Source organism: Camelina sativa, chromosome 1 (assembly GCF_000633955.1).
Source record: "Camelina sativa cultivar DH55 chromosome 1, Cs, whole genome shotgun sequence".
Taxonomy (NCBI): Eukaryota; Viridiplantae; Streptophyta; class Magnoliopsida; order Brassicales; family Brassicaceae; genus Camelina; species Camelina sativa.
Window position 1 is genome coordinate 2980665 of NC_025685.1, and position 13177 is coordinate 2993841.

General features: G+C 38.4%; 5 protein-coding genes across 6 annotated transcripts in view; 3 read left to right on the forward strand and 2 right to left on the reverse strand.

The window, feature by feature from the left end:
* Window positions 1-387, forward strand: part of LOC104738114 (transmembrane emp24 domain-containing protein p24beta2-like) — a 2567-nt gene extending 2180 nt beyond the window's left edge. The window contains exon 5 of the mRNA XM_010458368.1: window positions 75-387. Coding sequence (XP_010456670.1) covers window positions 75-208 — 134 coding nt within the window. The 3' untranslated portion in view covers window positions 209-387. The remainder of the gene's footprint in view (window positions 1-74) is intronic.
* LOC104738275 (glycerol-3-phosphate dehydrogenase [NAD(+)] At3g07690, cytosolic-like) lies at window positions 760-3297 on the forward strand. Its single transcript, XM_010458494.1, has 5 exons — window positions 760-1556; window positions 1792-2013; window positions 2138-2385; window positions 2773-2912; window positions 3005-3297. The coding sequence occupies exons 1-5, from the start codon at window positions 908-910 to the stop codon at window positions 3129-3131; spliced, it is 1386 nt and encodes a 461-aa protein (XP_010456796.1). The 5' UTR covers window positions 760-907; the 3' UTR covers window positions 3132-3297.
* On the reverse strand, window positions 3257-7783 carry LOC104738199 (uncharacterized protein sll1770). The gene is made up of 18 exons (XM_010458432.1): window positions 7510-7783; window positions 6485-7071; window positions 6223-6366; window positions 6018-6143; window positions 5817-5904; window positions 5642-5729; window positions 5469-5562; window positions 5313-5367; window positions 5137-5228; window positions 4886-5056; window positions 4762-4818; window positions 4595-4678; window positions 4400-4484; window positions 4258-4319; window positions 4082-4156; window positions 3885-3989; window positions 3616-3757; window positions 3257-3515 (listed from the first exon to the last, which is right to left on the reverse strand). Exons 2-18 carry the CDS (start codon window positions 7046-7048, stop codon window positions 3442-3444), a joined length of 2106 nt encoding a protein of 701 aa, XP_010456734.1. The 5' UTR covers window positions 7049-7071; window positions 7510-7783; the 3' UTR covers window positions 3257-3441.
* On the reverse strand, window positions 7966-9899 carry LOC104738348 (GLABROUS1 enhancer-binding protein-like). Of its 2 annotated transcripts, none has more exons than XM_010458595.2 (4): window positions 9679-9899; window positions 9194-9502; window positions 8843-9118; window positions 7966-8653 (listed from the first exon to the last, which is right to left on the reverse strand). In XM_010458595.2, exons 2-4 carry the CDS (start codon window positions 9494-9496, stop codon window positions 8162-8164), a joined length of 1071 nt encoding a protein of 356 aa, XP_010456897.1. In that variant the 5' UTR covers window positions 9497-9502; window positions 9679-9899; the 3' UTR covers window positions 7966-8161. The 2 variants fall into 2 exon arrangements, with proteins under 2 accessions (XP_010456897.1, XP_010456860.1); XM_010458558.2 differs by having other exon boundaries at window positions 7966-8659.
* LOC104738471 (nitrile-specifier protein 5-like) lies at window positions 10297-12352 on the forward strand. Its single transcript, XM_010458664.1, has 2 exons — window positions 10297-10479; window positions 11236-12352. The coding sequence occupies exons 1-2, from the start codon at window positions 10444-10446 to the stop codon at window positions 12181-12183; spliced, it is 984 nt and encodes a 327-aa protein (XP_010456966.1). The 5' UTR covers window positions 10297-10443; the 3' UTR covers window positions 12184-12352.

A 13177-nucleotide genomic window follows, 5' to 3' on the forward strand; every position in this document is an offset into this window, starting at 1 on the left:
CCCCCTTAGGTTCTTTTTTGATTCTGCAAATTGAGAGGTCTAGTTTGATATGATTTTGTTTATGTTTTGTGCAGTGAACGAGAACATGAGCAAAAGAGCAGTACACAAAGCTTTGTTCGAGTCATTTGCACTGATTGGAGCAAGTCTTCTCCAAGTTTATCTTCTGCGTCGCTTGTTTGAACGCAAACTCGGCATGTCGCGTGTCTAAAAAAAGTATGAGTTTATCATCATTTTGGACTTAAATTTTACCTTAAAATGTATCAGGGAATCTCTTACTTAAACCTCTTACAGACAGATCATCGTAGTTCATTGGAAGATTTGCTTTTTCCCATGTTCAAGAAATTATCCACTTGTGGTTATAATTCAATCAGTCTGTTTTTTTTTTCCTCTCTCTCTCTCTCAGTCAGTACAAAAATAGTGATTTTGATATGAATATTTACTATATACAACGGACAAGGATTGAACTAATTTGCTTTTACTCTAATACCACCACCATTCTAAACGTTAATGATACGTTCGGACTAAGTTGCTAAACCTTTTCCTAAAACAAAATGGATTTGAGCAAGAAGACTTCTCAATAAAGTACTCAGTCCCTTTTAACTTTGACTGGGTTCGAACTGGTATAGAGAAGAAAGTCGTAAAAAACTAAAAATGGCCATGAGTTTGAATGGGCCCAGAGTAGATAAAGCCAGCTATCGTTTTCTTGTTCGTACAAGTTACCTGAAAATTAAAAGAAAAAAAAAAAACACAAANAAAATTTCCAAAAAAAAAAAAAAAAAAAAAAAGTCATTTGGTTGTTTCAAGTGTATGCATCGGTAAATCCGACAAGAACTCCGATTTTGTTCCATAGCTTGCTGTGTTGTTTAGTGGGTGAACTACAGAAGAGAGAAATCGTAAGGCTTTGTTGATGGTGGATCATGTGGTGGAAACCGTGGAGACGAACAACAACTCTGCTCCGAGCAGGTTGGTGGAAGAAAGACTTGATGAGATTCGTAGAGTAATGGGCAAAGCCGATGACGATCCGTTAAGGATCGTAGGTGTAGGAGCTGGTGCTTGGGGCAGTGTTTTCATTGCAATGTTGCAAGAAAGTTACGGCAAATTTAGGGAAAAATTTAGTGTGAGGATCTGGAGAAGAGGAGGGAGAGCAATAGATAAAAGCACAGCTGAACATTTGTTCGAAGTGATCAATTCGAGGGAAGAGTTGTTGAGGAGGTTGATCAGAAGGTGTGCTTATCTCAAGTATGTGGAAGCTAGATTAGGGGATAGGGTTTTATACGCTGATGAGATTTTGAAAGATGGGTTTTGTTTGAATATGGTTGAGACTCCTTTGTGTCCTTTGAAAGTTGTGACTAATCTGCAAGAAGCTGTTTGGGATGCTGATATTGTCATCAATGGTTTACCATCAACTGAGACATTTCAGGTGTTCAATGAGATTAGTAAGTACTGGCAAGAGAGGGTTACTGCTCCTGTTATTATCTCTTTGGCTAAAGGTGTTGAAGCAGAGTTTGAACCTCACCCGAGGATTGTTACTCCTACCCAAATGATCTACCGAGCGAGTAAATTCACTTCTCATTGTCTTTTTTATTTGCTTCCTAGATGAATACTTGATATCTTCTTCCTAAGTTTTCGTTAGAGTAACTAAAGATTCTATTTTTGTTAAGGTGATATTGTGTATTGGTTACCCAACAGATTGCTTGAGTGTATGTCTTGACAGTATTGGTGTTAAAGTGTATGATCAGTAGTTGTTGTCATTAAAATTTTACAGTTTGTTTCTCATATTCTCTTTTGTAGCTGGTATTCCTCTTGAGAACATTCTCTACCTTGGTGGACCTAATATTGCTTCTGAGGTATATAACAAAGAGTATGCCAATGCGCGGATTTGCGGGTCTGAATTATGGAGGAAGCCTTTGGGAAAGTTTCTAAGGCAGTCACATTTCATAGTGTGGGATAATAGTGACCTCATTACGCATGAAGTAATGGGTGGCTTGAAGAATGTGTATGCCATCGGTGCAGGTAAGACTAGGTGTCTAACATGTTTATCTGAATGGTAGTGATTCGAAATAAAATATTGGAACTCGTGATCATAAGTCAAAGTTCACGAGCCGAGTGGTTGTTTTGCCGTTTTTTTACTTTATAGGAATGGTGGCTACACTGACTAAGGAAAGTGCTACCAGTAAGTCAGTATACTTTGCGCATTGTACTTCAGAGATGATTTTTATTACACATCTATTGGCCAAGGAGCCAGAGAAACTTGCTGGGCCTTTGCTTGCGGATACCTATGTAACATTACTAAAAGGTCGTAATGCGTGGTATGGCCAGAAGCTTGCAAAAGGAGAACTTAGCCTTGAAATGGGTGACAGCATCAAAGGCAAGGGGATGATTCAGGTACGCCATAGTTCTAATGATCGATTTTTCAATTGTCAAATTAGCCATAACTTATGGCCCATAAGTTTTCCTGGCAAGTTTTGTACATATAGTATAGAGAATTTGTCAAATTGTAACTTCCATTTAGTCCAGAGAGCAACTGTCCAAACAGGGTATTAGCAAAAAGATGAACAACTCATATAACTTCCTTCCGTATATAGTAGATTCATATTCATAAATGCCAGTGAGTAAATACTGAATCTATATACCATATACCATTTATGTTTAAGTTTTAGTTCTGTACATTAGCATAAACTGATTAGTATTAAGATTGCAAATAAGTTGTCATAGATTGGATTGGTTATATAGAAGGGTGATGATGAAGTGATTTTGATGTAATGTTCATAGGGGGTCTCCGCGGTGAAAGCATTTTACGAGTTGTTGAACCAATCCTCATTAAGTCTTCAACACCCTGAAGAGGGCAAACCTGTAACTCCAGCTGAACTCTGTCCCATCTTAAAGATGCTCTACAGAATTCTTATAACAAGGTTTTCAGCATTCTCATCTCTTTAACCTTGTAATAACTTATCAACTTGGACTGCAACCATAATCATGATTTACACTTTGATGATGTTTCTAGAGAGTTCTCATGTGAGGCGATTCTTGAGGCGCTGAGAGATGAGACGATGAATGACCCACGTGAACTCATCGAGATTGCTCACAGCCATCTCTTCTTCCAGCCATGGCTTCTTGGTCAGAAACCTTGAGCACTGTATTTTTTTATAAGTTTCTCTGCTAAGCCTTGGTGCAGACTTGTTTGTAATTTGAAGATTAATATGTAGTTCCAGTGGATGTTTTGGTGCAGACAGAGTTATCAAAAATACGCAGAGTATATATAGTTGTATACAATTATAGTGAAAACTTTGTCATATATCTTTGACTTTCCTTCCCTTTATAATTAGAGACAGTTTTATACAATTTATAAATATTATGAACTTGAGCTAAAAGGTACATTCTATACCACCTATACATCACAATTCTGTATCTGATATTTGTATTCGAAAGAATAACCATCCATCATATCATCTTCTCAAACTTATCAAGCTTACTTACCCTCTGCATAGACCTCAGTACCAATGCCAAGAATATACCTGCACGAAAGATATTTATCAAGCTTATTTACCCTTGGCATAGACTGTAAACATACCTGCATATACTTCTATATGCACGTGTGTACAACGGCTTTCATACCTGCTGCGACGAAAGATCCATTAGCAACAAGCTGACTTCCTTGGTTGCTAAATGTAACCCCAATATTAAGCAGAGTTCCTCCAAGAACTGTATACATTGTTGCCATCTGTAGTATTGTCGCTTTCCGGGCTGCTCTTTCCGACTGAACCAATATGAACAAACAAATTCCACAGTGAGTATCTCTTGCTATTACAAAAACCGTGACAAATCTGCTTTACTCTAATACCAACTATGTCGGGGTGATTAAACCATGACGAAGCTGACTTTACCTCAAGAACCCGAACACGTAGTTTTAGGTCGCCTGAATCGAGTTCTTTCACAAACTCTTCTATTCGCTGTACTCGGGATGGCATTGACAGAGTAGAAGACCTGGCCTGTAAAGGTTTTAAAGTTGAATTTAGTACATATAGAAAGAACAGAAGAAAAAAATAGAGAAATGACAGTAAAATACGAGCGAAAGCATTACATCGTCAGCCTGCTTCCTTATTTCTTGGACAAGCTGAGTTCCCGAGCGCTGCCTTTGTTTTAAATCCAGGAGTTCCTGTTTTTGTCGATATTCATGAGAGTTGACACACTAATCGAAAAATGTAGAGAGGTGATTAATAAATAATTGGGTGTTGAGCAGAGAAAAGAGGTACGAACCTGTGCATAAGGAGCAGCAACCTTCACAAAAGAAAATTCTGGATCAAGGATGTAACCAATACCTGCAACATCAAAAAGCTATATGGTGAGACTTGTGGTAGATTTTAAGAAAAAAAAGGTTAAGATCAGATTGAATAGGCACCCTCAAGTGTGGAAAATGCTCGGATGACAAAGGTGAAAGTAGATGGGAAACGGAATGGCTGATCCTGGGAAATTGCAAACAGATCCTGCCATAGAAATAAGAAATTTTTGAAATTTAAGAACCACATGGTAACACTATCATATATAGCTTGAGAAAGAGCTCAGCTTTGTTTTCAGGCACAGTTTTGTTCGGTACCTCTCCAATAGCTGCCAAAGTCTGTTGCTGATCTGGTGATTGGCTTAATAGGTTGTCCAAGAAAAACTGAACAGATCTCCTTACCTAACAAAAACAAGTACAAAGTCCAAATGAGCTTTACATATATAAACTTCTCGCATAGAGAAAGAGAGAGACTGTAGTGTTACCGATGAAAGATCTCCAGTGGGTTGAAGTGCTTCAAGATCTATCAGGTTTTTCATGACCTGTAAGAACATTTGGTTAGTTTTATTATTTATCAGTTCGAGATCAAACCCTTGAAAGAAAATATACCTTTTTCGCATCTTTTTCATAAACAGAATAGAAGAGATCAAGTAATCTCGTCCGAGTAAATGTTTTGATCTCTCCCATCATGCCAAAGTCATAGTAAATGATCGATTCATCTACATCAATTGCAAGATTTCCCGGGTGCGGATCCGCATGAAAGAAGCCCGTTCTAAGTATCTAAAATAGCCAAACCATAAACATAAGTTTGAACCAAAGGACTATGAATCCAGTCAAAGTGTTGCTATATTATTACTGACCTGGATAAGATAAGCTTCAATGGCTCGTGATGCGATTCTAGAACGGTTAAAACTCTGTGACGCTAAGGCGTCTAAGTTGTTGATCTTGATACCTAATTGCACCAATCAATAAGAGAGTTAATACTGCGACATTGTTTATCAAACAAACCAATGTATTGGATAGTTTCAACACAAACCTGGCACATACTCCAAAGTCAGGACCTTCATGGCAGAGTAATCCCAATAGACCAACTACGGATGTAAATAAGATAAACAGAAAGTGTTACTGTTTCATATACTACACAACATAGGAATTTAATATTATAGGTTTTGGTTTAGCAAATGAAACTTACAGGTACTCGGACCCAGCTTATATTCCGGAAGTCTCTCCGGAATTTGTCGGCATTCTTAGCTTCGTTTATGTAGTCAATCTCTTTATACAAGATTCTGAAACCAAAGGAGATATCAGCCCTACATGGTTTAGAGCCACAAGTTGCTACGTATTAAAGTTATAAAAAAGACTTACGAGGCACACTCTTCATAAATTCCAACCCAATCGTTTGTGCCAAATGATTCATTCTTTTGGAAATACTCAGCAATCAGCTTCAAATTTTCTGATAGGAAAGTAAATTCATTCTCAGCAATTCTCAAGCACCCATGCAAGTATTCTACTGTATAACTCAGAACTTGTAACTACATACTTAAATCAATATCAAACAGTTTCTTTAGTCCGGGTCTTTGTACTTTCACTACCACTTTCTCGCCGTTGTGCAATACAGCTCTATGTACCTAAAGGAATACACTTTGGAAATTATGATACAAACATCAATATGTAGATGAAATTCAAAAAACAAAAGATAAGCAAGTAGGCGTGCTTGAGGGTGTGGCTAAGTGTCAAATACCTGACCAAGGCTAGCTGCAGCTATGGGTTGCTCTTCAAATTCTTTATACATTACACTAATAGGAGCCCCAAGTTCGGCCTCAATGAAACGCTTTGCTTTCTCTGGAGAGAAAGCCGGGACTCTATCCTGAAAACCAGTTTAAAAGAACAGTAAGAAAACGCAAAGGGAATCTAAATTAATGCATGAATTCAAAATAGCAATGTACCTGCAACTTGGAAAGCTCATCCACAAATTCACGTGGAAACAAATCCGACCTCGTTGAAGACAACTGTCCCAGTTTGATAAACGTTGGACCAAGTTGCAATACACTCTCTCTCAACCATGAAGCTGTTTCTCTTCTTCGGATTTTCTGATTATATAACAACAGGTGTTAAGAAGAAGAAACAAAAAAAAACTGGTATATAACAGTAGGCAAATCTGAAAACTCAATCAATCTATGAGATTAGAAATAAGGAAAGGTTTCTTACTTGTTTTTCTTCTGTGAATCCTCCAATGTACGACCATTTTGCATTGTCAAACAAGACACGAATCCTCAGGGATAAAACAAAGGACCAAACATCAATACTACGTTGAAATGCGCTATAGTTCTCATTAGCCCAGCTAAAACCTTCATCAGAAGGAAGAACTCTAACTCCTTCAACCGGTGGAGGAAGGTAAGATTCTGGTTGTTTCTTTGGTACCTTAACCAAATTTGTTGAAGCACCATTACTATTTCTAATACTAACCAAACTCGCTCCATTAACAACTTTCTCCGCTGATCCATTCACTTTGTTTACATTATTCACACCATCTTTCCTTTTCATCACCTCACTCGCGGGAACCATTTTGACTGCACGTCCATTGATTCCAACCTTTGAAGGCGTTCCGGATTGTCTCATCTCAATACGAAATCTCTTGGACTTGCTTCCATAACACTGAATGGCTTCCCCAGTGAAAAGATTCTCCAGAGAGCTACTGAAACCAATAGCTTTGGTGGTTCTTGCGGTCTCACTGCCATAGCAGCAGCTCTGAGAAGCTAATAACGCCGCCATTTCCACCTAAGCTACAATAAAACCTATTGAACAGACAAAAAACAAAGAACAAAAATTCAATAAAAGAGATTCAGCTGGATCCATAAAATTCAATAATGCAACACGCATCATTTGTATGATCTTAATATAAATAAAAAAAAAAAAAAAAAGATATAAACAACACAAAAGGCATGGTAACAGAACTCCAATACATGATACTTAAAAAACCTCTTGTAAACAAACCATCGACTCCTAAAGATAAGAGAATCACAACGATTCTTAGAGCCATGAACAAAATATAAACAATCAGAGGACAGTAGTAACACATACTTATACAGAAGCAAGAGGAACTCAATTCATTGTACAAAAAGATTGAAAAAAAAAAGCCAAATTTTTTTCCTGAACCCAGACCAGAAGAAATAACCAAGTATAATTGAGAAACGCAAACAAATTACAGACGTATAAACTAAGAAAAATGGAACCTTTATTTGAGCCCTGAATCGGGTTGACTGGTGAGACAGAAAACAACCCAGACCCAGATATTTTAATCTGTAAAATCGGCTAATTAAGTAGAGAGGAACAGAGAGGACTAAGTTGCGTGATGGTGTCGTCCTTATGAAACGTGTGTTGTTCCACCGAATTTGTTTTTCCACCTTCCTTCCTCTTGAATTAAATTTCGTACCTTTTTATCGTAATTTGTTGCGTAAATAGGAAAAAAATTTGGACTTTGATCGGACAATGATGAAAGGAACCTTTTGTAACTTTTAGTGCCAAACTTAAGGAAAATAAAAGGTGCGTGTCCAGCTTCTCCTTCTCACGTTCTTTGTGTGGCACAGTTGGACACAGAGTACGCTTATTATAAGCGGTTCTCCCCTAAAGAGATTTTAAAAAAAAAAAATTAAAGGATATATAATTGGGTATTTTTGTACTCATTTAAAACCAAATAAAACAGAAAATTTTGTATAGAAAAAGCAAAACAAAACAACTACGGTTTTACTGCACAATAGCATATTAACAAAAGTTGTGACGCTTCACCATGATCGGATCATAGACAAGTTCCAGAAAGCGATGTTTTACCCACCCAACTACTTTTGGAAGTCATTACTCATCAGTCATCACACTAGTTTCTTCTACCTAATTATGAAATGCTGCATTTGCGAGTTTGGCCGTAAACGAATACTTCTTGCTCTTCAATAGCGCCTCTTGAACAAGTAATGATTTCCATTCACCGCTCAGCTCTTTCCTTTCCTTGGCTCTAATGGTCTTCAACTTCTGTAGCATCTGCTTCTGTGCGTAGTTCCCTATATGCTGAAACATTGTCGTCTCAAGCGCGTCTTGTAAAGCACACAGCTCATCATCAGCAGCACCATCTTCTTCCTCACTCCCCTTCTCCACACGTTTCTCGACACTTTCAGAGGGTAATTTTTCGTCACAAGAGCCGCCTTTTGCAGCGCCATCATCATTCTCTGGTTCACCGTTTGTCATTGCTCCATCTTCCTCACTCCTCTTCCCACCATTCTCATTCTCCGTATTCTTGTCAGCATTTTTGTCAAAAGTGTCACCTTCTGCTAATCTATCATCATTCTCTGGTTCACCGTTTGTCACCACCTCGTGTTCCACGAAAGCCTGAACCTTATATTACATACAAAATCAACTCAATTTACCTTTTGAGTCATCAAGCAAGTTGAGCAACCAAACTAATTCTATAACACAACTCAGAAGATTGATGAGCAACCAAACTCAGAATATTGATGAGGGCAACAACTATAACACCAATGAATATATTAGGAGAAGGTGAATGAAACCCTGACTTACCTTGCTCCTGGTCCTCTTAGCTCTGTCATCAACACATCCAGGTTTAACTTTGCCCCATATTGCCATGGACAAGTCAAAAATTTCAGAATCTTGAGGGTTAGTAAAGCTAGGCTTTTTAACCGAACTATCTCGGAATTTAGACTTCAACTTTCTGATCTTATTCATGAGCTGATCCTTTGAGACTATACCGTCAATGCCATCTTTGATATACTCAAAGAATGCAGCTGAATCAGAACGGTAGTCCAGTCCTGTCTTGTTCTGGTAGTCAACAATGCCCTTTTTCACAACGAGTAAAAGGAAAGAATAAGTAATAAGCAGCCAGGTTAGCTGAAAGCAAAGAAAAGTAGAAACCTTTAAAATGACAAGCTCGTCATGTTTACTCCAGAGTCTCTTGGAATCAGAAGGAGCATATGAAGGAGACAGCGTAGCCTTACGCTTCTTCCTAGTCTTGGACAAGGTTGGTGTATCATCGAAAGCAGCAGCAGCAGCAGCGATGGGGGTGGAGTCCAGATTCTCGGGGGAATTGAGGACAGGGGAGTCAGGAGGAGAGGGCGGAAGGAAGCCGTTAGAGTTTTTGACTCTTAGTTCTAAGTCACATGTATAGGTATCGCTGAAACCACCATCTCCAGAACAACGATGTTTCTTGTTTACCATCTAGACCTAATTCAATCAATATATAAAGCTTTTAGCTTTCGTTAAAGATTGAATCTTTTTGTTTGTCTAAATATACACAAATCAAATCCATGGATTCAAGTTATAGAGAGAAAATGGCACAATAAAGTCTGAATTCAAGTTAAGACAACAAAGTCGGCGAGCTGGAATTGCATGAAACTTACGGTGTTGGTACTGAAACCAATCTAGGGAGATTAGATTTGGGGAAGGAAGTAACCCTCCCTAGCTTCGGATGGATGATTCTCTCTAATCTCTATGGAAACTTGTCCAGATTTGAGTATGTTGTTGGACCAGTTAGTTAGTTGCTGCTCCGCTTTGTTCTGTCTTAAATTTCTGGAAAACTGTTTATTTACTAAACTCGACATTACACCACCGTATGACTAGAGATTAGAGGATATGTGATGTGTGTATATTAGAAGCCCGTGGACCAAAAGGACCGTACGGAGCCCATTATTAGATCACCAATATTTGTTTTGGTTATTAAAAAAATAATAATAATAATAATGGAGCTAAAAAAAAATGAAACTTTTTCTAATAATTAAACCATAATGGTTGTTTGTTGGAGCTACTGTAGCTTGAAATCTAATGAATTGTGAAGTTGATTAGACCCTAATCCTTACCAAATTGTGATGATACTGCAAATTCCATGCCGCTTGTGTGTTTGGTTTCCTTCCATGCCGTTTTATTAAAGTTCACTTTGTCGTTTTTTTGATAAAAAAGAATAATATTTGCAAAAAAATTAAAAAAATATATATATTGAGGTATCTAAAGAAAAAAAGAAAGATTCCTTTTTCCCTCTCTTTGGGCCTTAAATAGAGAGAGACGGACACAAAGCAAAAGAGGAGAAAGAGAAACCTCACAAGAACAAAATTGGTCTTAAAACGAGGAGTCACTCAGTGGTAAATATACTAATTTGCAGCAGAGCAACGATGGCAGCGACTCCTATGCAAGGCAAATGGGTTCAGGTTTATTATCTCTCTCTTCTCTTATATACGAATCTGGGGGTTCATCGGATACAAACCCCCAGATTGTTCAATTCTTATTGAATCGTACGATACTGGCGGCCTTTGAAAACTCTAATTTCGATTAGAGTTTTAATATTGATAATTCTACTATTGTAAGGTTTTAATATTGTAATCGTCATTACATTTAAGTATTTGAATCGTTTATCTTTTGTTAATCACCTAGTTTTTGGATTAGTGGATGATGAGTTTGTCATTGTCCAATTGAGTATTTGCATGCTGACTCAACTCTTTGTCTGTTTCTGATTGTTTTCCACTAATACTTATTCTAATAGATGATTCAAGTATTGCATCATTTGTAATTTGCTTGTTGTTTTATTTACAATTGACTTGAACAGAGATATCTTACATTCACGGGTCATCTGACTGACTCAGTTTTCTCAGTAAGTTGTTGCTGTGATGATCCTTTTGATCATCAATCAATGGAACTCTTCCCCATCTTTATTGATAATTTGGTTCTACAATTAAAATCTCATTCTTTGTGCCTCTCTGATCAAGTACTATTAGACGACTATTGTACTAGTGGAAGATTACTTTGTCCTTATGGAATTGACTATTCATGTGCTGACTTAACTCCTCTCACATAGTTGTTTTTGTCTGCTCTTATCGATTTCAAGCTTAATATCATCCTTGTCTAGTACTTAAAAGAATTAATCTTTGTGTTGTTGTTTTCTTCTTCTCTGTTTTCTATGTGATCAGCTTAAACAGAATGGAACTGGACCTGGAGCAAGAAGCTCTCATGCCATAGCACTTGTGGGAAACAAAGTGTATGCCTTTGGTGGCGAGTTCCAACCTCGTGTTCCCGTTGACAACCATCTCTACGTTTTCGACCTCGAGACTGAGACATGGTCCATCCAGGAAGCTACAGGGGAGGCTCCTCCTCCTAGAGTAGGCGTGGCCATGGCTGCAGTTGGACCCATCATCTATTTCTTTGGTGGCCGGGACGCCACTCACCAGGAGCTCAACGAACTCTACTGTTTCAACACGTCCACCAACCAGTGGAAACTGCTCACTTCAGGGGAAACCGGTCCGCAAAACCGAAGCTACCACTCCATTACCTCGGATTCTCAGAACGTGTATGTGTTTGGTGGGTGCGGAGTTGAAGGACGTCTCAACGATCTTTGGGCCTACAACGTTGCTGATCAGAAATGGATTAACTTCCCGTCTCCGGGTGAAGCCTGTAAAGGAAGAGGTGGTCCAGGGCTTGCTGTTGTTCAAGGAAAGATCTGGGTGGTCTACGGATTTGCAGGAGAAGAAGCGGATGATGTTCACTGTTTCGACATAGCTAAAGGGGAGTGGAAAGAAGTTGAGACAAAAGGCGAAAAACCGTCAGCAAGAAGTGTGTTTTCAACTGCTGTTGTAGGGAAACAGATACTGATATCTGGAGGGGAGATCGATCCGAGCGACTTGGGGCATATGGGAGCAGGTTGTTTCACTGCTGACGCCTATGGGCTTGATACGGAGACGTTGGAATGGAGGAAATGGGATGATGGAGTTGGATCAGAGGAGCATCCAGGGCCTAGGGGATGGTGCGCGTTTGCAGCTGGATCACGGGATGGTAAGGAAGGTCTGTTGGTTTATGGTGGGAACTCGCCAAGCAATGACAGGCTTGATGATATCTTCTTGTTCACTCCTACTAAGTACTAACACTAACTAAGTATGGTTTGGCTTTCTTGCTGTGTGAAGTTTCTGTTTTTTAATTTTCCTTTTGGATTGGGTGAAGTGTGTGTGTGCATTTGTTTTATCTACGTTTTTGTAATTAAACAGTCGAAATTTTCATTAAACAATAATAACGGACGAACCATCCTATAGGAAACCGTAGCAACCATAGTTTAGTGATACACACGAACTATGGAACTATCAATTGATGACCCTCACTGTCAATGAAAGCATTGAATTCAATCCGTTACCCCACTCTGTCTCAGTCAGGCGGTAGTACATGCGTCTTTAGTGATGGTAGTCTAACCCCTATCAATTTTTTTCCATATCTTTTATTAGTCTCAAAATATATCTCGTTCTATGGAAGACTTGACAAGATGTTGCAGTTTGGTCCTCACGCGACACACACCAACCTAAATTTATTACCCACAAAACTACCCAATGCATGCTCTTGTTTCCCACACTCACACACACAAACCAGAAAATTCAATTATTTTCCTTTTTTTTTTGGTATTATTATTGTGAAACTTTACTTTTTTTATTTTATTTTATTATTATGCGTTATTTCTATTTTCTTAGAGCATGTGCATCGCACCGTCCTTCGTCCGTCCCACTTAATTAAAACGATTGATTTAAATCGAAATCATAGATTATACAAAGAAACGTTCCTAAAAACGGGACAATTTTTATTGCGTCCCTCAGGACACATGTCATCCTTTCGTACACTCTTTTCCTCTTTCGTACACTGTTTTCCTCTTTCGTACACTCTTTTTCTCATCATCTTAAACTCGTCTTCCTATGACTTCTTACAATACATTATGTCAGTCGTCTTCTAGTTATTTACAGCTTCTCAACAGTCAAGGAGAAGCTCTTAACCAAGACGGTGCTTATGAAATACCTACTTGGAGCTCTCAACAATCCCATGATGAACCTCTTTCTCAAGAGACACCTGTCAAGAAGGATAGGAAGAAATGGAATCCGG